Source organism: Anomaloglossus baeobatrachus, chromosome 5 (assembly GCF_048569485.1).
Source record: "Anomaloglossus baeobatrachus isolate aAnoBae1 chromosome 5, aAnoBae1.hap1, whole genome shotgun sequence".
Classification (NCBI taxonomy): Eukaryota; Metazoa; Chordata; class Amphibia; order Anura; family Aromobatidae; genus Anomaloglossus; species Anomaloglossus baeobatrachus.
The window spans coordinates 470531894-470559132 of NC_134357.1; the positions used below are offsets into that span (position 1 = coordinate 470531894).

The 27239-nt window shown below is 43.9% G+C and overlaps 1 protein-coding gene across 2 annotated transcripts in view; it reads right to left on the reverse strand.

The window, feature by feature from the left end:
* The window catches only part of PREX1 (phosphatidylinositol-3,4,5-trisphosphate dependent Rac exchange factor 1), a 191925-nt gene that overhangs the window by 110605 nt on the left and 54081 nt on the right, over positions 1 to 27239 (reverse strand). The window contains exon 2 of one of the 2 annotated variants that reach the window (XM_075350642.1): positions 14557 to 14628. In XM_075350642.1, coding sequence (XP_075206757.1) covers positions 14557 to 14628 — 72 coding nt within the window. Of the gene's footprint in view, positions 1 to 3372; positions 3439 to 14556; positions 14629 to 27239 lie in introns of those variants that run through there. The other variant, XM_075350643.1, reaches the window with a different exon arrangement.

Here is a 27239-nt window from a genome sequence, read left to right on the forward strand (position 1 = left end):
GTCTCGACGTTTTATCTTCTGTTTCTTGTTCAAAGGTGGTCGTTTTTAAGCCTTCCTTACCTTGGCCATGTCCCTGAGTATGGCACACCTTGTGCTTTTTGATACTCCAGTAACGTTGCAGCTCTGAAATATGGCCAAACTGGTGGCAAATGGCATCTTGGCAGATTTACGCTTCATTTTCCTCAATTCATGGGCAGTTATTTAGCGCCTTTTTTGCCCAACACGCTTCTTGCAACCCTGTTGGCTATTTGCCATGAAACGCTTGATTGTTCGGTGATCACACTTCAAAAGTTTGGCAATTTCAAGACTGCTGCATCCCTCTGAAAGACATCTCACAGTTTTGGACTTTTCAGAGCCCATCAAATCTCTCTTCTGACCCATTTTGCCAAAGGAAAGGAAGTTGCCTAATAATTAAGCACACCTTATATAGGGTGTTGATGTCATTACACCACACCCCTCCTCATTACAGAGATGCACATCACCTGACTTACTTAATTGGTAGTTGGCTCTCAAGCCTATACAGCTTGGAGTAGGACAACATGTATAAAAAGTATCATGTGATCAAAATACTCATTTTCCTAATAATTCTGCACACAGTGTACATCCGATCTCACAACTAAAGGTATGTATAGAATCAGCATGAAAGTGCTAGTATAGCACTGGCTTTAGTTTATATAGGAAAATACTGCTGGATCGTCCTCTTTAAAATCGAGAGGATTTATTGTATGACTCCAAACATCATAAATTGACACGTTTCGGCTCACCGTTAGTCTATTTCTTACGCAATATTATTATTACACAGACAACCCAAGTGAAACGTAAAGAGGACATCACATTAACAAATACATAGTTCATTAAAAACAAAAACCATTGATAAACAAACATGATAAAAACAATACGATGCTCAGCATAATGAGTACGCCCCCTTTGAAAAGTTATATTTTAGTCTTTTAACATCTCACAGAATAAAAGAATAATTTGCAAAATTTTGAAAAGACCAATGTTTCATAGAACATTTTTTAAACTCATAAAATAAAAGCAAGGTTCATAATATAATTTTAATCACAAAATTTTTCATTTTTTTTTATTCTCATATTAGTTGCTGCAAAAAATGAGTACACCCCACATCAAAAACGACTGAATCTAATATTTTGTATGACCTCCATGATTTTTAAAGGATAGCACCAAGTGTTCTAGGCCTGGAATAAACACGGTGGTGACATACTGCAACTTTTATCATTCTTTAAGAACGACTTCTGTTAGAGCCTGGAAACAACGTGTCTCTTCTTAATCCCCCATAGGTGTTCGTGTGGGCTCAGATCATGAAACATTTGGCCACTGAATAACTTTCACCCTTTTCTTCTTCAGAAGTGCAACAGATGTGTAAATTGGCTCATTCTTATGTTGGAAATGTGCACGTCTACCAAGGGCACTGACTGGTGGCAACATCATCTCTTTCAATCAAGAGCAGTACATCTGTGAATTCATGATACAAATCAATGAAATGTAGCCCCCCGACACCAGCACACTCATGCAGCCTCAAATAAGGACACTGCATTTTTTGTTGCACTTCTCACCTTTGCATTGGTTTCATTGCTCCAGCCTAAAGAGTCCCAGTAGACTTCATATTTTTCATCCAGGGACCTGGCAAATTGTAATCGGGCTTTTTTGTGCATATGCTTTAGGCCTCTTGCAGTATACACCATTTTGTGTTATGGGAAACATTTAGCCCGGTCTGGCTTTCTACTTCTTTAGCGAACTGAAGTGAATTTGCAAATCTGTTTTCTTGAATCCTTCTCATCAGAAGACGTTCCTGTTTAGGTAGAAACCTCCTGTTTAGGTAAGATAGTTGAAGTTCCATCTTTGTTAAATTTTTCTATCATTTTTGCTCCAGTGTTCTGACTGATAAGTAAAGCTTTTGTGATCTTCTTGTAGCCTTCACCTTTACTGTGTAAACAATATATTTTCTTTCTCAGGTCTAGTGACATTTCTCTTCCACATGGTGCCATTGCGGACAACATGAAATGGGAAGAGGTTTTCTTAAGTAAAGCCCTTTTATAGTAACCAGTCTGCTGACCACCTGTGTAATGAACAATCAGACTTACCCGTGGTTGATTTCTTGTTAATTAGAATTGTACAGTCTAAACTTTAGCTTTGTGTCTCATTGTTATGTACAAATTTTTGCAATATGGTCTTGAATGTGTTAGGCAAATTACTTTTTTCAGTGTGCAAACTAATGCGGGCGTCACACAGTACGATTTATCGTGCGATCGCACGAGCGATCATACCCGCCCCCGTCATTTGTGCATCACGGGCAAATCGCTGCCCGTGTTGCGCAAAGTCGTTAAACCGCCGACACACGTACTTACCTGCTGAGTGACCTCGCTGTGGGCGGCGAACATCCTCTTCCTGAAGGGAGGGGGATGTTCGGCGTCACAGCGACGTCACACAGCGGCCACCCAATAGAAGTGGAAGGGCGGAGATGAGCGGGACGTAAACATCCCGCCCACCTCCTTCCTTCCGCATAGCCGGCGGGTGCCGCGGGACGCAGGTAAGTTGTGTTTATCGTTCCCGGGGTGTCACACGGAGCGATGTGTACAATGAACAACCGGCGCCATGAAAAATAAACGATTTTTTAATAATAAGGAACGTGTACACGACTCACGATTTGTGACAGATTTAGAGTCGCTCGGAGGTGTCACGCGAAACGACGTCGCAAACGATGCCGGATGTGCGTCACGAAAACCGTGACCCCGACGATGCATCGCACGATAGATCGTCTCGTGTGGCGCCCGCATAAGTCTTGTTTTCAATCAATCGCACACATTTGTGGGAGTATTTTTTAATATGGTATCCCATAGAAAATGTTGATTCTCAAAGGAAACTAAAGATTTTCTTATTTTCTTACATATGCAGGTTCAAATGGACTGTCTGCTTAACAGGAGGTACAAAGGGAGAAATATCTAATATGTGTACAATGACTTCACACCTTTTTAAATAAGTTCCCTTAACGGTTAAACAAAAATGGGGGAGTTGGAGATCGGTGATATTTCTGAATCCAGGAATATATTCCAAAGCGCTCACTTAGCGAACCTAAAAGGCTCTCACATTTAGTTGTTATACATGGGGGCATACAAATCACATAATATTATTATCTATCAGATTTGACTCCAAATGTCCTCGGCATTCTGGTAAAAAGGCAGGAATATTACACAGGATCTAGCTATGCCCACAATTATATGCTATTTGGACTATTGTACCGAATCTTATAGGTGTAACATACCATAAAAGCCTCGGATTTGTATATTGGGTTAAGTTGAAGAATTGCAAATTGAAGATACTGTATAAACAAGATTGCCATTTCACACCTACCTTATGTGGCTAGGAAACTTATCACCAAATATTGGATTGCTGAAGGTCCTCTATCTTGTAGAGAGTATGTTCAACAACTACATTGTCATATCCAAATAGAAAAAGGGATATACCATAACAGAAACAGAAGTGCATATTTTGAAAAACTATGGTCTCCTTGGTTGGGTATATGAGGAAAGGCACTTGGTTTCTGAAGGGAAAGGGTATTTATTAACTGTACAAGTATTTCTTTTTGAAACAGACAAGTGACATTGGATTCTCTTTGTATCTTCCTCTTTATTATTCTGTACCGCCAAATTCTTGTGTTATTTTCTTCAACTGTAAAGGGCGCTTTACACGCTGCAACATCGCTAGCGATCGCACCCGCCCCCGTCGTTTGTGCGTCACGGGCAAATCGTTGCCCGTGGCGCATAATATCGCTAACACCCGTCACACATACTTACCTTCCTACCGACATCGCTGTGGTCGTCGAACAACCTCTTTTTTAAGGGGGCGGTTCATGCGGCGTCACAGCGACGTCACACAGCGGCCCACCAACAGAAGCGGAGGGGCGGAGACCAGCCGCATTAACGACACGCCCACCTCATTGCCGATGGACGCAGGAACGCTGTTGCTCGTCGTTCCTGGGGTGTCACACGTAGCGATGTGTGCTGCCTCAGGAAAGACGAACAACCTGCGTCCAGCACCAGCAACGATATTTTGGAAATGAACGACATGTCAATGATCAATGATTAGGTGAGTATTTTTGATCGTTAGCGGTCGCTCGTAGGTGTCACACGCAACGACGTCGCTAACGAGGCCGGATGTGCATCACGAATTCCGTGACCCCAACGATATCTCGTTAGCAATGTCGTTGCGTGAAAAGCCACCTTAAGGATTCCTTGGCAGGTTCAAGAGGGGGTAGTTGGGTGGGAGAGGGACTGGAGCGTGGAGGTGGGTAACGCTGTTCTGATTTTGTATGTTGAAAGTTGAATAAAAATGAAAAAAAAAAAAAAGATTTTCTGACTAATCTGTTAGGGTGTACTCATTTATCCTGAGTACTGTACTTTTATGAATATAGAGTCGTGGCTAATACTTTGGAGACTGACACACATTTTTGGTTTTCAGTTTGCTGCTTCAGTGTTCTCAAATCTTTTAACCAAATGTTTCTATGGTGACGAAGTACAATTATCAGCATTTCATATTACAGTTTTATGAAGTTTATACCTAGACTCAATATATTCAGTGCTGATCTTCATTTTTCAAGATCTCAATCCCATTGAGAACGTGTGGGCAATCCTCAAAAAGTGGGAGAACAAACAAAAACTGCCCGAAAAGGCTTTGTCCCCGGTGGCTTCTCCCTGCTCACTTCCCCTGTTTAATGGGTCACTGTGTGTTTGTGTGTGTGTGTCTGTGTGTCTGTGTGTGTGTGTGTGTGTGTGTGTGTGTGTGTGTGTGTGTGTGTGTGTGTGTATACAGGGAGAGACTTGTCAGTCACTGGCAGCGGGCGGACACAAGCTGATTGGAATCAGCCTCTTAGACTAGTCATATACATGGCTCAGTGCCTGGTAACTTTAAAGTATGATCAAGCATACCTGCCCAAAATCATATAGCCAGTGTCTGATACATGCTGCCCCAGGTTCAGGCACTATGGATCTGCTGTCTGGTTCCCCTTATTAATTTGAAAATGAGGAAAAAAAAGGAAAACACATTTTTCACTTAGTTTCAAAGTATTCATTAAAGGGAACCTGTCACCAGGTTTTTCCAAGAAGTATGAGCTGCGGCCACCATCAGTGAGCCCTTATATACAGCATTCGAAAATACTGTATATACTGTATAAAAGAGCCCAGACCGCACAGTATAATGTAAAAAACACCTTTATTACACTCACCTGAGGGGGGGGGGCGCGGTCTAGTCATCGGTGCCTCTTCCATCTTGTGTGATTCACAGCTTCTGTGACATGTCCTTCGTTATTCACAGAGGGGCCTCCTGCGCATGCGCACTTTTATCTGCCCGGCTGTAGGCAATACAAAGTACTGTAATGTGCAGGCAAGAGAAAAGGTCAAAGACCGCCAGCGCATGCGCACTACAGTACTGTGATCTACCCTCTGCCGGGCAGATCAAAGTGTGCATGCGCCAGAACACAATAGAGGCCTCTCTGTGAATGACGCAGAACACGTCATGCACATGGAGCTGGGCAGGAAGACGACAATCGCACAAGGTGGAGGAGGCGCCGGACCAAGACCAGCGACATCCATTGGACCGGACCGCCCCCTAGGTGAGTATTATAGAGGAGTTTTTACATTATAGAGAGCAGCCTGGGGTCTTATATACAGTATTCTGGAATGGTGTATATAGGTGCTCACTGGTGGTGGCCGCAGCTCATAAGGGAAAAACCTGCTGACAGGTTACCTTTAATGAGTATGAGCTCCTTGCATAGAAATCCCTGCACATATACCAATTCTCATGCTATCAATGAGATTAATGTTTTTTTGAGGAATGTTTTGCCACACTGAATGTACACGGAAATAGCAAGATCTCCCTTTGCAATTTTTAAAAACACGCCTGGGGTCATGTTGCTGGTGCTACTGTGAGCTGCTTGTGTGGCCTAAACATGCTACCATGGGCCTGCAGCATCTCCAGACTTGTCTCCCATCGCACACAACTGGGATGTCATTGGTCGGCAATTGCAAAAGGAGCTGCCAGCAGCAGGGGATCTTGATGGTTTGCATAAATGCATTCAGCATGGCTGAGTGTTCCTCAGTCAACCATTAATAACTTCACTGATAAAATGCCAGCGCTGTAAGTGCCGTGAATTCTACGCATACATACTCAATAATACATAAAGCAACATGCTTCAATAATTTTCTTCCCTTTTTTCAGAATTTGCATATCATTAATATATGTCTATGCATCCTGTGATTTTCAGAATTCTATAACTTTTTCTAATTAATACTTGGGTTCACACCCTTTGGCATTGATGACAGCCTCCAAACGTTTCTTGTAGCCATCTATAAGCTTCTTGCACTTCTCCGCTGGTATTTTCTCCCATTCTTTCTTCGCAGTTTGTTCAAGCTCTTTAATATTTGAGGGTTCTTTTTCCCAATGGCAGATTTCATCTCACCCCAAAGATTTCCAAAGGGATTGAGTTCAGGACTTATTGTTGGCCATTAGAAGACAGTTCATTTTTTCTTTTTCAACCATTTCTGTGTACTTTTGGTTGCGTGCTTTGGGTCATTGTCTTGTTGGAGGACCCATGATCTTCATCTCAAACCAAGTTTTCTTTCACTGGGTAGGACATTTCACTCTAAAATCCCTTCAAAATTCTGATTTTATGACTCCCTTGATACGGTCAAGGCCGCTGGTACCAGACGCAGAAAAGCAACCCCACAGCAATATGGATCCTCCACCATGTTTTAACTGTGGGTAGGGCGTTCTTTTCCTTATAGGTATAATTGCGCCCTCTGTAAACAAACTTGCTTTGCATTGCCAAAAAGGTTATTTTTTTATTTATCTATCCACAGAACATATTCTCAGAAGGAATGTGGTTTGTCAAAGTACTCTTTGGCCAAGATCAGTAGTTCTTTTTATGCTTTTTCAACAGTAATTGTTTATTCCTTTGCCTTCACCCATAAACCTCTGCTTGGTTTAGTGTGCAGCGTATAGTATTGTTGAAACCATGACCCCAGACTGTTCCAGGTCTTTGGATGTTTGACGCGCTGTTTTTTCCACCATTCGCACTAACCTTCTAAGACATTTCTTGTCAATTTTCCTCTTTCCCCCATGTCTAGGGAGGTTTCTTGACAGTTCCATGCTTGGCAAACTTCTTAATAACATTGCACACTGTTGAAACTGGGGTACCAAGGTCTTTGGAGATGGCCTTAAACCCTTTAGGAAGTCTTGTGTTTGCTAATAATAGCAGTTCTGATGTCCTCAGACAGCTCCTTTGTCTTCACCACTGTAAAAAGCAACGGGGCCTACCATATGGCTTTTTTAAAACACTGAAGTCATCATTCATTGGCTAATTCATGTCATATGGGCACTGAATTTATCACAGGTGATTCTCATTCGTGATTTACCATAATTGAGTCAAAATGTGTTTCCATACTTATTTAATGTAAAGAGGGCCAATACCAGTGTCACAGCAAGATTTAGGTTTTTCTATCTTTCACTCCCATTGTTTTTTGTTTTAAATGGCTGTTTATTATTTGATCTTTTGTATTTAACATGAGTGCTCTATACAAAAAACCTGTTTCATTTTTTTAGGAGATATTCTACATTATGTACTTAAACTTCATGGTTGCCAATAATGATAAGGATTGTAGGAGGCTATGTGGGGCTCAAAGTATATAGGAGGCTTTATGGGACCCATAATGTATATAGGAGGTTATGTGAGGGCTCATACGGTCTTTCACAGGCTTTTTGGCAGGCTCGTGCTGTAATTTAGGAGGCTGTGTGGGGGCTCATGCTGTATATAGAGAGGCTATGTGGGGCTGATACTGCATATATAGGGGTTATGTGGCTCACTATATATAGAGGGGCCATGTTTAAAGAGGGGCTAGATTTTTGCTCCTACTGCAAATAGGGGTCTGTGTGTGGGCTACTACGGTATATAGGGAATTCTGTGGGGGGCTTGTATTGTATATAGGGAGTTATGTGGAGGCTCATACTGTATATAGGGGGGCTGTGTAGGGGATCATACAGTATATAGGGAGAGGTTAGCATACCTAATTTTGATCAATATTAAATGATATATTAATTATTTTATATTAATTGTGTCACTATTAATATTAAGCAGAATTAATTTCAAGCCATTGGTTCAGCCCTCCACAACAGTCACAGTCTCTCATATGGCCCCTTGGGAAAAATAAATTGCCCACCCAGTTATAGAGGATAGTCTGTACGAGAATGTGCAATTCTATTATATAGGATAGTTTGTAGGAGAATGTGTAGTTAAATTTTAGAGGATAGTCTGCAGAAGGTTGTGTACATACGGTATATTATAGAGGATATTCTGTAGGAGCATGCGTAATTCCATCATATAGGGAACATTATATAAATCTTTGTCATACACAACTGTATTGTATGTTTTGGCTTCCAAATCCTATGTAGAGACCACATGTTACACACGTAAACTGAATGCCCACATATTCACCACCTTCATGTCCGTGTTTAACAGAGGTGTCTGTATCACACATTACAAGTCAATCAATTTGATATTTGGGGGGGGGGGGGGTGATATATGGAGTCACATCTACCACTTCCCATACACCAGACCTTCTGTAATCAACCATCATGTCATCGGATCCTAGGGACTCCCACATCATGGATTCCAGGAGGATTTCTTAGCTGCTGATGTGACGACCGACCCCAATAGCTTACACGCTAAACCTAAAAAGTAACCAAACTTTCCACAGACACTGACTGACACTGACTCTGCCCCTATAAGCAATTCCACTTCTTCCCGACATCCCACCAGGGTCACACGGGGACTAATTAGGATCAGGCTGTATCAGCACATGCTCCAGACTCCTAACCTCAGAGCTGGGACAGAGGAAGGGGCTGCTGACAGTAGAGCCTTTGATGCCTCTCATGTGGCTTCGAGTCACATTCTCCATAAAAGCTCCGCCCTGAATGGGGCTTCAGTAAGATGGAGACAGCTGGGAGACTTCTCTGAGGACACAATGCTCAGCTGCTGCTCATAAAGGCTGCATGGTGCGGGGCTGTGCTTCCCCCATTCACAGCACAGCACACAGGGTCGTCTGTTCATGCAGAGCAGGTGAAATGTGCTGCAGAGAATTGTGACCCCCCCCAAGATAAAAGAAACAAGGCCGCAACTCAATAACTTCCTGGGCACAGGCTCCATTACTGATAATATTGCTGTTATATGGTGTAGTCACCTCAGAGCCCTGACCAAAGGAGCTTACTTACAATGTGGAAGGATATGAGGGGGGATATAAATATTAGGGAACAGAGGCGGCACGAAAGTGATGGTTATGACAGGTGATCTTCTCTGGTGGAAGCATTGGGTGTGAGGGAGGACATGGTTGGAAAGGGATTGAGAAGTGACTTAGTGACGAGGAGGATGAAGAGACTAAAAGACCATTTTACAGAGGATGAAAATTGCCTTCTACTTGTGCTGACTTTTGATACTGTAAGTCACCTGCCATCTCCTGCACAATAACTTCAAAATGGGTTGTATCCCCAGGCTAGTGGAAACCCACCGAAGAACTGCTCAACGTAGGCGGCTACGCATGGAGAGAGCACAAACTGGGGCCCAGCATACGGTGTAGATCCAAGTGCACCAGGAGCCCTTGTGACGTCTGGGCATCCATGCCAAATACACTAAAGAAAGTCATGAGGAAAATACTGAGCCTCGGGCGCTATTGGTTGTAGAAATCCAGATGGATTGAAGAAGTGGACCAAAAATGACGTAACATTTTTGCCTTAGGGAGGCATTCCTTAGGATGTAGAATAAGGCTATGTGCACACACTGCGTTTTTTGACGCTGCGTTTTTGGCCTCTAAAATTGCACCTGCAGCAAAAATGCGCACCGGTAAAAACGCATGCGTGTTTACCGCATTTTGGTGCGTTTTTGGCTGCGTTTTTGATCTCTGCATTTTTCCAATGTATTGCATGGGGGGGAAACGCAGGAAAGAATTGACATGTCCATTGTTTTTTAAGCGCAAAAACACAGCTTAAAAAAAAAGTTGTGTGCGGACAACAAAATGAAAACTTATAGACTTTGCTGGGGAAGCAAAGCCATGCAGTTTTGAGCCCAAAAACGCATCAGAAAAACGCACAAAACGCCGCGAAAAACGCACTGTGTGCACATAGCCTTAGTGAGTATTTTATTGTTAATAAATTACTCAAGAGGTTAGAGACAACAAAAAGGCATAAAATGAGAGGTGAAGGTCTATGCAAAACGTTTCAATGCTCGCCAGTGTCTTCCTCAGGCATAATAAATCCTAATCTCTACTATATACACTGAGAAGAAGTTTAAGTGTGATGACCCCTGACCTCATTGAAAGATTGGACAATACGAATGTACTATAAAGACATAAAACATAAGGAAATGTGACAATAATCAAGATAATAAGGGCCGTAAAATGTAAAATAATAGACACATCGTATTAAAGGTACCGTCACACTAAGCGACGCTTCAGCGATCCCACCAGCAACCTGACCTGGCAGGGATCGCTGGAGCGTCGCAACACGGGTTGCTGGTGAGCTGTCACACAGGCAGATCTCACCAGCAACCAGAGACCAGCCCCCAGCCAGCAGCGACGCGTGGAAGCGATGCTGCGCTTTGTAACTAAGGTAAATGTCGGGTAACCAACCCGATATTTACCCTGGTTATCAGCGCGCACCGCTTAGCGCTGGCTCCCTGCACACCTAGCCACAGTACACATCGGGTTAGGCTGCTTTCACACATCCGGTTTTTCCTGTGCGGCACAATCTGGCACTTTGCAGGAAAAACGCAACCGTTTTTTTTTTGCTGCCGGTTGCGTTTTTCCTGCATAGACTTTAATTAGTGCCGCATTGTGCCGCATGGGCTTGCGTTCCGTCCGGTTTTTGCCGCATGCGGCAGATTTAGCCGATGCGGAGGCCGGATGGAACGTTGCCTGGCACGTTTTTTTTGTGCGGCAAAATAAACCGCATCGTGCCGCATCCGGCCGATGCGGCGCATTTTTCAATGCATGCCTATGGACGCCGGATGCGGCAAAAACCGCATCCGGCCGCCGCATGCGGTTTTGTCCACTGCGCATGCTCAGTAGCATGCCGCAAGCGGCAAAAAACGGACAGGCTGCATGTAAAAAACTTATGCAAAGGATGCGGTGTTTTCACCGCATCCGTTGCATAGGTTTCACAGCCGGATTGAGCCGCACGACTCAAACCCGATGTGTGAAAGCAGCCTTAGTTACCCGATGTGTAGTCTGCTATGTGTGCAAGCAGCAGGGAGCCGGCTTCTGCGGACGCTGGTAACCACAGTAAACATCGGGTAACCAAGAAGCCCTTACCTTGGTTACCCGATATTTACCTTCGTTACCAGCGTCCGCTGCTCTCACACTGCCAGTGCCGGCACCCTGTTTCCTGCACTCCTAGCCAAAGTACACATCGGGTTAATTACCCGATGTGTACTCCAGCTACGTGTGCAGGGAGCAGGGAGCCGGCACTGACAGCGTGAGAGCGGCGGACGCTGGTAACGAAGGTAAATATCGGGTAACCAAGGTAAGGGCTTCTTGGTTACCCGCTGTTTACCGTGGTTACCAGCGTCCGCAGAAGCCGGCTCCCTGCTCACTGCACATTCAGTTGTTACTCTGTCGCTGTCACACACAGCGATGTGTGCTTCACAGCGGGAGAGCAACAACTAAAAAATGGTCCAGGACATTCAGCAACAACCAGCGACCTCACAGCAGGGGCCAGGTTGTTGCTTGATGTCACACACAGCGACATCACTAGCAACATCGCTGCTACGTCACAAGAGTCGTGCCTCAGCAGCGATGTTGCTAGCGATGTTGCTTAGTGTGACGTGGCCTTAAGAGAGAACGGCCATGAATGGACAAGTAAAGTGATGTGATTAGCATAGTCACAGGTCACAGAGGGTCAGGCTGAGGATGCACTCTAATCTAGAACACAACCTAGGCCCAGCCTGGTTGGAATGACAACCAGATAGACATTAAGTTTTGCAGACTGGGAAAGAGGCATACCAGAGTGTGGAAAAGCTGGGTGGTGAGGAAAAGCGGGATAACAGAGCATGGGAAGGCTGGGTATTAGGGAAAGAAAGATAGAGTGTGGGAAAGCTGGGTACTAAGGTAAAGAGGGATATCTCCTATTTGAATAATGGAAAAATCTGTATTCACCGTCGACAAAATTTTCAATCCACGGATAAAATCTAAAAGTGAAAGATCAGTCCAGGATGAGAAAGAAGCTATATATATGGGCAGCACGGTGGCTCAGTGGTCAGCGCTGGGGTCCTGCATTCAAATCCCACCAAGAACAACATCTGTAAGGAGTTTGTATGTTCTCTCCGTGCTTGTGTGAGTTTCCTCCAGGTTCTCAGTTTTCCTCCCACACTCCAAAGATATAAAGATAGGGAATGGTCTTGTGAGCCCCAATGGGCACAGTGATGACCACATCTGTAAAGCGCTGTGGAATTAATAGCGCTATATAAGTGAGTAAAATAAATATATTACAAAGTTGCTAATTTTCACAAGTACTATTGATTATATGAGAAAAAAAATAAAATGACAGTCACTATAAAAAAAAAACAAAAAACAGAATACTCAAAGAAGGAGCAGATAAAACATAAGAGCAGAAACTGGCCACTTTCCCCCCGGTAACAGGTCTTCTTTTAGTAAGGTAACATAAATGACAAAGAAGCTGATGGTGACGATGAATGACAAGAATGTTGATGCGAAAGCAGATGATGAGCTACTTATCCAGAAGAGAAGTTATCATGTTTCATTTTTGTAATGCTAGTAATGGCTGCTGTAGGAACAAGACGATATCCCCATATGTGAGCAAATATTATATGTGTACCTTATACGAGGACAATAGGGAGAGGTTGTACTGAGCATCTTAGCGTCCAAAAATGCAAACCGACCAGATCCTGTGGATTTAATGTTGAACGCATGCAACCGCAATTGTTATTTTAGCGGATCTTTCTACTTGCGATTTGATGCAGGAGGAAGAAAGTAAGGACGATTTGATGCAGGAGGAAGAAAGAAAGAAAAAAAGAAAGAAAGAAAGAAAGAAAGAAAGAAAGAAAGAAAGAAAGAAAGAAAGAAAGAAAGAAAGAAAGAAAGAAAGAAAGAAAGGAGGATTTGATGCAGGAGAAAAAAAGAAAGAAAGAAAGAAAGAAAGAAAGAAAGAGAAAAAAAAAGAAAGAAAGAAAAGAAAGAAAAAAATGAAAGAAAAAAAGAAAGAAAAAAAAAGAAAGAAAGAAAAGAAAGAAAAAGAAAGAAAAAAAAGAAAGAAAAAAAAAGAAGGAAAGAAAAGAAAGAAAAAAGAGAAAGAAAGAAAAGAAAAGAAAGAAAGAAAGAAAAAGTAAAGAAAGAAAAAAAGAAAGAAAAAAAAAATGAAAAAGAAAGAAAGAAAGAAATTTCTGTACTGACCATGCCAGGCTGCTTTCTGGCCATGCTCAGTACAGAAAACAGGATCCTGTCTATCAGGATCTGCCGACTTCCGGTACAGCAGGATCTGGCGTCCATTGCAATGCATCAGATCCAGTGAGCTGCAGTATTTTGCCGGAGGACAAAAAGTTAAATACCGCAAAACACCGGATCCAGTGTGTGTCGCACGCAACCGTATGTGACCGCATATTGCCGTCATTCCATTACAGATGAATTGAAATGACAACACATTTGTAAAGGATCCAGTCATATGTGGTTTGCGATTTTTTGCCAACCGTCAAAAAAACACTGATGTGAAAGCACCCTTATACAGGGTGACATGACATCGACACTGCTGTTGAGATACTCTGATCACCTGCATTAGGACCGAATAATCACACCGCTATCTCTGGCTGACTCCTATGTGGATTTCCACCCTTCTCCTGGTTCTCACATAGAGGCCAGTTCTGCTCAGAGTTGTGTCTGCCCAATCCTGGCGCCGTTCTTTGCATCCTGTCCTGGGTGATTGTGGAGTGTGTGGAGCATGGTCATAGTGTGAAATCACAAATTACCAGTCTGAAGAGTTATCCCCTTATCTGTAACAGCAGAAAATTCCTTCCACTCCATTCACATCTATGTGACTGCCGGCATTTTCCTTCCTCAGATATTTCCCGGGAGGTGGTGGGGGAAGGGTTCTGGCTCCGGTCGTCTCCTCTGGGGTTTCCTGCTTCTGTGCTGTGGCTCCTCTCCGTCAGCTCTGCATTCCTGGATGTGGTCCCCAAGATCCCTACTCCTCCCAGCCCCTCTACCTCCCAGGGTGACAAATGTATACAGCCACTGGTGGTCTCATGTCCCCAAGTTCTTTTATGGCCGATTGGTCCTGGGGTTACAGAAAGGTTTCCACCAACTCTGTATAATGGCTGTGGTCTTCACTCACTTATAGTTATTGTATTCCAACACAATGACAATCATACCTGTGCCTGTCTATTCACTTACCCATCATGGAATAATGTCTGTTGCCACAGATCAATCACGGGCCATATACCCACCACAACCACACAGGTTAATGGCGCTAATCTCAATATCTTACCTTGACATTTTCCTCGGAGATGCAGCTTTCAGTTTTCTCGCTGATGTTCTGTCGGATGCGCTGCAGAAACGCCTAGAAAGAAAAAACAAACAAACAAATATTAATTATATTAATCTAGGTTAGGGTCCATATGAAAATAGGAGCTGAATGATCTGTACCATAAAGCTGGTGCTGAGGCATCTCAGGATTTTTGGATGGCCCCAACACATGGCTAGTCCATTGAACAACGCTGTCACTCATATGTACTCATCAGATCAGTAGGAGAAGGAAATTTCCTTCATCGTCGAGAGCACTTGTGGATCTGCTGAGCCTCAGAGTACCTGCACACCCTTCAGACCACACCGGAAGAACCTTGACATAGCCTGAAGGTATGCTAAGCCCCAAGAACACATATTAAATTACAGGAACACCTGCACATACAGTACAGACCAAAAGTTTGGACACACCTTCGCATTCAAAAAGTTTTCTTCATTTTCATGACTCTGAAAATTGTAGATTCACATTGAAAGCATCAAAACTATGAATTAACACATGCGGAATGAAATACTTAACAAAAAAGTGTGAAACAACTGAAAATATGTCTTATATTCTAGGTTCTTCAAAGTAGCCACCTTTTGCTTTCATTACTGCTTTGCACACTCTTGGCATTCTCTTGATGAGCTTCAAGAGGTAGTCACCGGAAATGGTTTTCAATTCACAGGTGTGCCCTGTCAGGTTTAATAAGTGGGATTTCTTGCCTTATAAATGGGGTTGGGACCATCAGTTGTGTTGTGCAGAAGTCTGGTGGATACACAGCTGATAGTCCTACTGAATGGACCGTTAGAATTTGTATTATGGCAAGAAAAAAGCAGCTAAGTAATGAAAAACGAGTGGCCATCATTACTTTACAAAATGAAGGTCAGTCAGTCTGAAAAATTGGGAAAACTTTGAAAGTGTCCCAAGTGCAGTGGCAAAAACCATCAAACGCTACAAAGAAACTGGCTCACATGAGGACCGCCCCAGGAAAGGAAGACCAAGAGTCACATCTGCTGCGGAGGATAAGTTTATCCGAGTCACCAGCCTCAGAAATTGCAGGTTAACAGAAGTTCAGATTAGAGACCAGGTCAATGCCACACAGAGTTCGAGCAGCAGACATCTCTAGAACAACTGTTAAGAGGAGACTTTGTGCAGCAGGCCTTCATGGTAAAATAGCTGCTAGGAAACCACTGCTAAGGACAGACAACAAGCAAAAGAGATTTGTTTGGGCTAAAGAACACAAGGAATGGACATTAGACCAGTGGAAATCTGTGCTTTGGTCTGATAAGTCCAAATTTCAGATATTTGGATCCAACCACCGTGTCTTTGTGCGACGCAGAAAAGGCGAACAGATGGACTCTACGTGCCTGGTTCCCACCGTGAAGCATGGAGGAGGAGGTGTGATGGTGTGGGGATGCTTTGCTGGTGACACTGTTGGGGATTTATTCAAAATTGAAGGCATACTGAACCAGCATGGCTACCACAGCATCTTGCAGCGGCAAACTATTCCCTCCGGTTTGCATTTAGTTGGACCATCATTTATTTTTCAACAGGACAATGACCCCAAACACACCTCCAGGCTGTGTAAGGGCTATTTGACTAAGAAGGAGAGTGATGGGGTGCTACGCCAGATGACCTAGCCTCCACAGTCACCAGACCTGAACCCAATCGAGATGCTTTGGGGTGAGCTGGACCGCAGAGTGAAGGCAAAAGGGCCAACAAGTGCTAAGCATCTCTGGGAACTCCTTCAAGACTGTTGGAAGACCATTTCCGGTGACTACTTTTTGAAGCTCATCAAGAGAATGCCAAGAATGTGCAAAGCAGTAATCAAAGCAAAAGGTGGCTACTTTGAAGAACCTAGAATATAAGACATATTTTCAGTTGTTTCACACTTTTTTGTTAAGTATTTCATTCCACATGTGTTAATTCATAGTTTTGATGCCTTCAATGTGAATCTACAATTTTCAGAGTCATGAAAATAAAGAAAACTTTTTGAATGAGAATGTGTGTCCAAACTTTTGGTCTGTACTGTATGTGTAGCTCTTGAGCCACACAGGAAGATCTATGAAAAGGTCGGCATCTCTGCTGATACCCCAGGACCAAACATGGCAAAATTATGGGAGAACCCGCAGATCTGCTAAGACCACACAAGGTAGAACGATGAGAGCCTGCAGATCTGTTGAGTCTCCAGACCACAATGAGTAGATCCATGAGAGAATCTGCAGATGTGCTGAGCCTCCGAACCATATTGAGTAAATCAATGAGAAAATCTGCAGATAAGCGGAGCCTCTGGACCATATTGAGTAGATTCATGAGAGACTCTGCAGATGTGGTGAGCCGTCGGACCATATTGAGTAGATCCATGAGAAAATCTGCAGATGTGCTCAACCCTTGGCCACATTGAGTAGATTCATAAGAGACTCTGCAGATGCGCTGAGCCTCCGGCCCATATTGAGTAGATCCATGAGAGACTCTGTAGATGTGTTGAGCCTCCGGACCATGTTGAGTAGATCCATGAGAGACTCTGTAGATGTGTTGAGTCTCCGGACCATGTTGAGTAGATCCATGAGGGATTCTACAAATGTGCTGAGACTCCGGACCTTATTGAGTACATCCGCAAGAGAACTTGCCAATTTCGTAAACTACAGATCTGCTGAGCCCTGTACCACAGCAGATTAAAAAAAAAAAAAAAAAAAAAAACCCATTTGAGCCACACGGAGCAGTCCTACAGGAGAATTTGCAGATCTGCCTAATCACTAGACCGTATGAAACAGATGCTTATAAAAATCCTGCAGAACTGATTAGTCCCAAAATCACACAGAGAAGAACGAGAAATATAGTTTCTCTCGATTCAGGATTTAGGCACCAGCACCCCAGGTAAGCACAGGTTTAGATATTCAGGTGCAAGAACCACTGACGTATTCCATCTTTTCCTATTTACTTGTACTCTACCAATGGTATTGGAACTAGTGTATGGATGTAGGCCTGGGCTTAGAATTTGCGTTTAAGTAGCTGTTCAGACAGGCCATCGCCCTATAAGGCTATGTTCACACTAGAAAAATGATTTTTCTTAAGAAATTTCTTAAGAAATTTCTTAAGAGTTCACCTGTGTTAAAAAACGCACCAAAAACGCACCTGCGTTTTTGCCGCGTTTTCGGTGCGTTTTTGGTGCGTTTTCGGTGCGTTTTTGGTGCGTTTTTACCGCTGGTTGCTCCCTGTGTTATTGTGCCAATTATATATGGCAAAAAACGCAGTTAGCTGCAGAAAAGATTTGATATGCTCATTCTTTTTCTTAAGAAAATCTACTGAAAGAATTTTCTTAAGAAAAAAACGCAGTGTGCGCACAGCTAATTTTTTTTGCCATAGGTTTTGCTGGGGAATGTCTGCAGAAAGGTTACAAGAATTTCTCAAGAAATTTCTGCAGCAAAAACGGACCAAAAACGGACCAAAAACGCAGGTGAAAAACGCAGTGTGTGAACATAGCCTTAAGACTGATGTGATCGTGGGCTGGAATCGGAGTCTGTGATGTGCCCCATCCCCTAAACACGACGTGCGGTCTTTTTATAACAAGGACACCGGTGGAGGATAAATAAATGATCTCACATTAGATTGGCAGGAAGTCTCTACGTCTGTGTTACCTGTCACATTAGACACAGAAATAGCTAATGAACCGAGAACAATGACCTGGGAATGTACACGGTGTATGGCAATTACTGGATGCAGCATAAAGGCTGATAACCATAATAAAGCGTAAGTACATTTCATGAAACAACCTGCGTCCTGCACGGAGAAGCCCAGCACGTCACCAGCCAGTCATATAGATATGACGCACATACAACAATTACATCTCCCACCTATTCCTACAATCCCACACATCTCGCCCACGGCAGAGCTCCGGTATTAATCACCTCACAGTACAAGACATCCGCACATGTCCCTACACCTGGACTATCACATCCAGAAGTGGTTAAGGAAGACCTGTCCCACAAGCTGCACCTGACAATGTGAGGACCTACAGACATATACAAAGCACCTGGATTGAGGACAACAGGAGAGACACGAGGACGACTACTTTGGACTTTAAATCATCACTATTATTTCCTTAAACTTAGATGATGAAAAAAAATATCACCACCAAAAGCCATCAACTAGGTCTAACCCTTTGGTCTAACTTGCAGTCCATTCCCTGCTGTCAAGTGTAATCCATTCTTAACAGAAGAGACACAGACAGATTACAGTAAGAGAGAGCAGATCTTGCATACAGACATATCAGGGAGGTGGGCTTTGAATTTAGGGAAAACAAAAGGGAAAGAATGAAAGTTCCTGCACATATAGTGCTGGCAAAATGCTACCAACAAGCAACTGCCCACTGAAAAGAAGTGGATGGCAAGTTACAGAGCATGAGAATCAGGACAGTTCCTGGACACATTAGACAGGCGTATGCATCAAAAGCAATTTTACCTCTTTGTGGGGGGATGAAGGCAACAAAATGAAGCTTTTACATGAGTGATTTTGGAGATGTGAGAGGGAAATTTGCCCATTCATCCACAAGAGCATTTGTGAGGACAGACACTGATGTTGGAGTAGAGGCCGGGCTCACAAGCTCCGTTCTAGTCCATTTCAATGTTAGATGGGTTTGAGGTCGGGGGTCATGTTTTTCCACACCAAACTCCCCCAACCATGTCTTTATGGACCTTGTTCACTGGGCACAGTCATGGGAAACAGAAAAGGGCCTTCCCAAAACGGGTTCAACAAAGTTGGAAGTATAAAGTTATCCAAAGCGTCTTGATAGGCCAATACATTAAGATTTCTCTTCACTAGAACTAAAAGGCCTACGCCGACCAACGTAGGACAGACAGTAGCAACGTAGGTAACGTTCTCCTGACATTAGGCAAATCCAGTTTTGGCCATCAAGACGCCAGATAGGGAAGCATGATCTGTCACTCCACAGAACACATTACCACTTCTCCAGAGTCTGGTGATGGCGGTTTTACACCACTCCATCCGACTCTTGGTATTGTTCTTGGTGATGTAAGGCTACAAGCAGTGCTCGGCCATGAAGCTCGCAGCGGGGCGCAGTGTTTGTGCTGATGTTAACATCAGAGGAGGTTTGGACTCTGCAGTTATGGAGTCAGAAGAGCATTGGTGACTTTTCTGCTCTCTGCTCCTCAGCACTCGGTGACCCCACTCTGTAATGTTACGTGGTCTCCACTTTGAGGCTGAACGGCTGCAGTTCCATACACTTCTAAATATTCCTCCATCACCGGAGGAGGGAAGAAATGTCATGAACGGAGTTATTGCCCCAGTGGTTTCTATTACAGGATCACTCTTGAATTCATTGAGTCCTTTCTGGATATGGGGAAGATTTGACATATGTTTGGCAATTGGATGGATAAAGAACATTAATGCAAGACTGCCAGGACCCAACAACCACCATTTTTCCCCCCCTAGAAAGACACAACACCGTTCTCTTATAAATTAAAATACTTTTATTTGAATTTTCCATTTTTGGAGAGAGGTATGGGGAAAAAACCACTCTCATCTTTTGGCATAAAATTTGGTCGCAGCTTTTAACCAGGCATTAACTTGCCAACATCACGGGGTTCAGGCAAATGTACCGCCATCCGGCCGTCCGGCGCGGGTATTTCACCACCACTTTTCCTACCCCTTCCGCTGCTGCGACTTAAAACACAGTAAACTCCAACAAACTTGGAAAACAAAAGGGAGGGAGGGTGGGAAACAGGTCCGGGTCCTGCAGCCGAGAGGCCGGAAGCAGGGCAGCACAGTGATATGTATCCAGGAGGCGGGGCTTAGGCCAGTCACACCACAGGAGGCGGGGGCGGCAGGTCAGTGTCTTTCCAGGGGGGAGAACTCTATTTTAACATGCAGAGGGGCCAGCAGTCAGGGGGCAGCATCTCAAGTTTCTGGCTGCAGTGCCCCTCATGATTAAATGGTGTGCCCCAATACTTCCGTCTATGTGTCCAGTGAATACATCAATGGCAGCTTATTTAAGGATTTTACATAATGATAAAAGGTACAGATTTGGAAGAATTAACATAATCAAGGCTTCTTTACCTTCAGATCACTCCTACAAGGAAGCCTTATAAGTTGGGGAACTCTGAAGTACCTTTCTGTGATGAGTGATCATTTGGTACAGAATAATCCTTGGGTTCTCCTATCACTTTGGAGAGGATTCATCACACAGATAAAATTTGGGTCATGTATTACCAGGAAGGATGGGGGATGTCTCATGGAAGATAGGACCACTAATCGTCGAGCAACATCCAAAGCAACACAGACTGCTGTTTATTAGAGTGGGGGTCCACAACAGATGTGCAGCCCTACAGCTGTGAGAAGATTTATATGTGAGGAACAGCTGGTCAGCCTTCAATAATGGCTGCATTAAGGACTTGTGAAGAGAAAGAAAAAGGGCCAAGGAATGAAGAACACTTGTCTGCAACTATTGACACTAACCCCCTCTTCCCCACAGATTCTGGGACACCCATGACTGCTCTGAATCCAGCGCCCCAAGCTCGAGTGATCGTTCCTGATCATTGCAATGTGACCTAAGGTTTTCTACTGTGTGGCGTGAGGACATCCACACACCTAAATATAAAATGGGGGTTCTAATAATTGCTCTGGAATGAACCCTCCATCCAATTTTCATCACAATTCTCTGTTATAAGAGGGAAATGCTATTGGGAAATTTCAGATGTCCCTCAAAAATTAAGGAGTGAAACAAAGGCCTGCTTCACCTGCGCACAGCAGAGTGGATTCACTCTTCAGAGGTAACAGCCCCCCCAGGACAAGGAGATTCTATTCTCCTGCAGCCCCTTCTTTTGTCTCTCATGGGTGGTCTCCCCTGTGATATAAGAGACAATGCCAGAGATGACTGTGAAAATAAAAGCACCAAGCGCTGCGGCCTAGACTGAGGAAGACGAAGAGAAGAACATTAGAAAGATCAGGAAGGTGTGAACCCGAGAGAGGAAAGTCATTACCAAAAATCCCATAATCCTCTAATGTCAACTTTTTATTAGGGGTTATTTTTTCCCTCAAAAACCTTGGCCACCCGGAGGTTTTAATCCTTTTATTTTTGTTTGGGGGGGAGGGGGCATATTTCTCTCCTGCAATAAAGTTTCTAGTGGAGTTTTCAATTTAAGCTTTGACGGCAAACATGTGTCTTTCTTAAAGGATTTGCAACTTTTTGAACTTAAATTCACAAATTAAAGACAAAAATAAAGAGTATTTGTTATGTTGCACCAAATCCATAAACGGTGTGCCTCATTTTGAAAAACATGTCTAAAAAAAAATGTCAACAAATACCACAAGACAAGAAAATGGTACTTCAATAGATTGCAAATGAGGAAGTGGGGCCATAGTTCAATGTAAAGCAGACACATATATACATATGAAAACGGTATACAGAGAATGGCCTTATGAAGTTAGGGCCTATGTGAATACATGGGCACAGAGGATAGACTGACTGTCTAAAAGGTATTTATACAAGACAGCCTGACCAGGATCTATATAAAATGCAGAAGACAGCCTGACGATAACCTATACAAATACACTGTATCTCAGGGAAGACTATACAAATATACAGTATATAGAAGATGACCTGTCCTATATTTATACAATATATAAATAACAGTATCACCAGGGTCTATAAGGTACATATGGTACTGTACATGGCTTCTGAGAGATGCAGGTTACAAGAGGTGCAGCTTGGACACAGAATAGAGGTGATTGCTAAGAGATGCAGGTTACAACAGCTAGAGATTGTGCGTAATGTGAAGATGACTGCTGACATGCAGGTTACAACAGCTGTAGCTTGGGCACAGCATGGAGGTGATTGCCAAAAGATGCAGGTTACAACAGCTGCAGTGTAGAACTGATTGCTAAGAGATGCAGTTTACAACAGCTGTAGCTTGGGCAAGGCATGATGAGGATTGCTGACAGATGCAGGTAACAAGAGCTGCAGCTTGGGCACAGAGTGAAGGTGATTGCTGAGATGCATGTTACAACGCAGCATGGGCAAAGTGTAGAGGTGATTTCTGAGATTCAGGTTACAATAGCTGCAGCTTGGGCACAGCGTGGATGTGATTGTTGAGAAATACAGGTTACAACAGCTGTACCTTGGCCACAGTGTGGAGGTGATTACTGAAAGATGTAGGCTACAAGAGCTGCTACTTGGGCACAGTGTGGAAGTGATTGCTGAGATACAGGTAACAACAGCTGCAGTTTGGGCACAGCATGGAAGCGATTGCTGAAATACAGGTAACAACAGCTGCAGCTCGGGCACAGCGTGAAAGTGATTGCTGAAATACAGGTAACAACAGCTGCAGTTTGGGCACAGCATGGAGGCGATTGCTGAAATACAGGTAACAACAGCTGCAGCTCGGGCACAGCGTGGAAGTGATTGCTGAGATACAGGTAACAACAGCTGCAGCTCGGGCACAGCGTGGAAGTGATTGCTGAGATACAGGTAACAACAGCTGCAGCTCGGGCACAGCGTGGAAGTGATTGCTGAGATACAGGTAACAACAGCTGCAGTTTGGGCACAGCATGGAGGCGATTGCTGAAATACAGGTAACAACCGCTGCAGCTCGGGCACAGCGTGGAAGTGATTGCTGAGATACAGGTAACAACAGCTGCAGTTTGGGCACAGCATGGAGGCGATTGCTGAAATACAGGTAACAACAGCTGCAGCTCGGGCACAGCGTGGAAGTGATTGCTGAGATACAGGTAACAACAGCTGCAGTTTGGGCACAGCGTGGAAGTGATTGCTGAAATACAGGTAACAACAGCTGCAGTTTGGGCACAGCATGGAGGCGATTGCTGAAATACAGGTAACAACAGCTGCAGTTTGGGCACAGCGTGGAAGTGATTGCTAAGACTGTAACACCCCTAAAAGCACAATAATATAAAGGATAATTGAGAACAAAATTTTCTCCTAAGGAAGAGTAGGGTGTACACCTAAGATATATGGAATGAATGTATCTTAACCCTAGAACGCGCAAGCAATTCAATCTACCATAGAAAACAAATGATCTAGCAGGCCTGCGAGGCCCCAGGTATGCGTTCTAGGGTTAACAGTTGATATCAGGACTAGTTTAGGAAGCGTTTTTAGCAATTGGATATAAACACAAATGTTCCCATTCACTGACAGCAAGCACACATCATGAAAAAGGTAAGGAAGTCTATTGGGAAGTTGCAGACCTTCTCATTCTACGATGATGGAACTTTTAACGGACGCATCCAGCAATCCCTAGTGCAGCACATTGTTAGCGCCTGCGGTGACAGCTTATTATAATCAGTCACCCCTTTGTGATACTTATCCCAGGATTTGCCTGACACTGCAGCAGCAGAAACCATTATCTACTGCCATAGAGGTAGAAGTAAGTAGTGACACAGATCCAGAGAGCGGTTCTGGACGTGGCGTCTGGAGCAGACTCCCTGCAGGATGTCACTCAGTAACCCGAGCCGCCCGTCTATTTTTACCATGACATCATATGAGCTCTAGCCTGGATGTCAATTATCACACGTTACCCCAGAGAGCAGAACTATAAAAGAAAAGAATCCACGAGCAGACGAAGAAAGGCTGGAAAAGCTACTCATCTTCACCTCATTAATCGACACTTCCCCACTTGGTTAATTTCACGTAACTCCGGGCTATATTCAGACCAGAGTCTCTCATACATCCAGAAACCCCAATCATGATATAAAATCTAAAATCTTCCAGACTCGCCATCGTAAACTCTATACACTCGGCTTCATCACATCGCGACTGTAGGAAAAATAGGTGGTTAGCCCCTGGGGTGCTGTATTGTCCAAAAACATTAGTTTGAGGGTACGCTAAAAAAAATGGGTCGATTTCAACAAAATCAATCTGGAAAGACGTCAGATGTGTTTAAAAATGTTGGCCTAGATTCGTTAATTTGCGGGTGGGGGGGGTTAAGTCATTATTTTGTCTTCTTTTCCACTGGTGGAGTTTGCGCCGAATTCATGAAGATGTGTTTCCATGCCGTTTGATGTCCCTGCCGGTTCTCTGCAAAGAACGCTAAAAACAAATTAGGTTTGGGTTCTGATAATTATTCATTCATTTAACACGAGGTGTGTGAAATTCCTGGAGATGACTGTGATGACACCTGACTGACAGACGCCGAGGTGTGACCACGCTACAATTAACAGCTACCGAGACACCACCACGGTTATAGAAGCAAAGAATGTGTACAAGAACAAAAAAGGCAGACCACCCCCTGGTCAGCCACTGACTACTCACCTCCTGACCACCCGCATAATTGGTGACTGACCACCAGAATGTAGGAATGAATTTGTGACAATTGCTTTTACAACATGAAGCTAAAAAGGAAAAGCCACAGATCTTCTACATCAACGAGTGGCCTGTGACAGACAACCCATACCGGATGATACATGGACTAAAGGGGGCTTTACACGCTACGATACCGTTAATGTTTTATCGTTAGTGACGCACATCTGGTGTCATTAACGATATCGTAGCGTGTAACAGTTTTGTGCGATCGAAAACGATCGCAAAAGCGGCACAAATCGTTTGCCATGGAGAGCTCGTCCTAAAACCAAAAATCGTTTATTTCTAATTAGCGATGTTGTTCCTCGTTCCTGCGGCAGCACACATCGCTATGTGTGACACCGCAGGAGCGAGGAACTTCTCCTTACCTGCGTCCACCGCCAATGCGGAAGGAAGGAGGTTGGTGGATGTTACGTCCCGCTCATCTCCGCCCCTCCGCTTCCATTGGACGGCTGCCGTGTGACGTCGCTGTGACGCCGCACGACCCGCCCCCTTAGAAAGGAGGCGGATCGCCGGCCAGAGCGACGTCGCAGGGCAGGTAAGTGCGTGTGACGTGGGAGCGCAATTTTGTGCACGAAGGGCAGCAATATGCCCGTGACGCACAAACGAGGGGGCGGGTACGCACAATAACGATATAGTCACCGATATCGCTACCGTGTAAAGCCCCCTTAAGTGTGACCAGTCACGTCACAATATGGGTGACAATCATATGATATTTTATAGGGAACCAACCAGCAGGATTTTAATGTATAAAGTAAAGCCAGTGCTATACTGGCGCTAGGATGCTGAATGTAACCATACCTTCTGTTCTGAGATTGGAAGTTTTATGTCAGAAATATGTGCAAGTAAAGTTACAGAAATGCACTGCTATTTGATTGACAGGTGCAACAGCAAGGGAATATGTGGGTCGGGTCTTACTATCTACTCCCGCCCCTGTCTGCCTACCTGTCCTTCCTCCCCTGTCACTGTCATAGACGTTAGTTACAGCTCAGGCAAACAGACATGAGCAGGGATAGATAGCATATTCCCTTCCTGTTGCACCTGTCAATCCAATAGCAGTGTATTGCTGGAACATTACTTGCACATATTTCTGAAATAAAACAACCAATTTCTGAACAAAAGGTGTGCTTAGATTTAACATCCTAAAAGTCAGTAAACCAGGCACTTGGAAGTGACATGTTATTTCTATAGATTTAACATCCTAACACCAGTATAGCACTGGCTTTATTTTATATATGAAAATCCTGCTGGTTGGTTCTCTTTAAAGGATACAGTAAAGGATCACCGAAGCACACACCTACTCTTTACCCATTCTGATATTTCATGTTTTCTACCAAAGTCGCAATTCCAAAATACCACGTTTCATGCTCATCTGAGTTCTGTGTATTTTTTTTTTTACGTAAAACTAGTCATAAATTTTTCCAGTGTCCTGGATCTGCATGGTTGGACAATCCGTGCCATCCATTGACGGAGGAGGGTGAAGCACTGCACCCTGAGATTGATGTCCTGTCCCAAGCATAATATAACTAAGCAGAGACTTCCCAAAGGACTTTGTCGTCTCAGTCTCTTTTCTTAAAATTGGAGACTTGGAACCACACGAGCAGGAGAAAACTCCAGTCGAGGGATTTCCCACTGAAACAATCTCTTTTCTCAGATCGGACGCTTTGTCTGTGGCTCGGCCAAGACAATGAAACATCTCATTAATCTAGAGAACTCAGCTGACTCCTTTTGTGACGAGGTCCTGCCGAGAGGGACAAAGCTCCCAGCTCAATGACTGGCAGGAGATGACTGGGCTGGTAGCCACAACTCGCAGTCATCCCAAGTCAGCGGATCCCTGTGAGTGACGAGTCTCCGTCTCCCACATGTCCATCCTCTCCTGTCTTATGTCAGATGTGCATTTACTAAACCTCCCATATACAGTCACACTGAGGGGTGCAGGCACGAGATCTGATCAAGGTAATATTTTAATGTTCCCCTAGAGGGGTTAGAGTTGGTAAAATGTCCTTTTTGTAACACTGACTCTTGCTCCCATGTCCCTATGCCGCACATGTTCAGAGACAACAGCAGCATGGAGGGCATTGTACAGATGTACGTACTGAGCTGTGTGACTGTAAATCCAGCTCTGGGGCAAAATGGAGGAAAAAAACCCCAACAACTTACTAAAAAGCTGCAGCACTATCTGCGTGTGTCTCACTGCCTCTCTTTAATTTATCTCACCTCTCTTGCTTCCCTCACTTTGCTTCTCTCAGTTCCTCTCCCCACTCTGATCCTTCCTTCTCCTCAGGTCTCAATAATTATATGTATTCTGATCCCATAGTGACCTGGCATCCCAACCCTT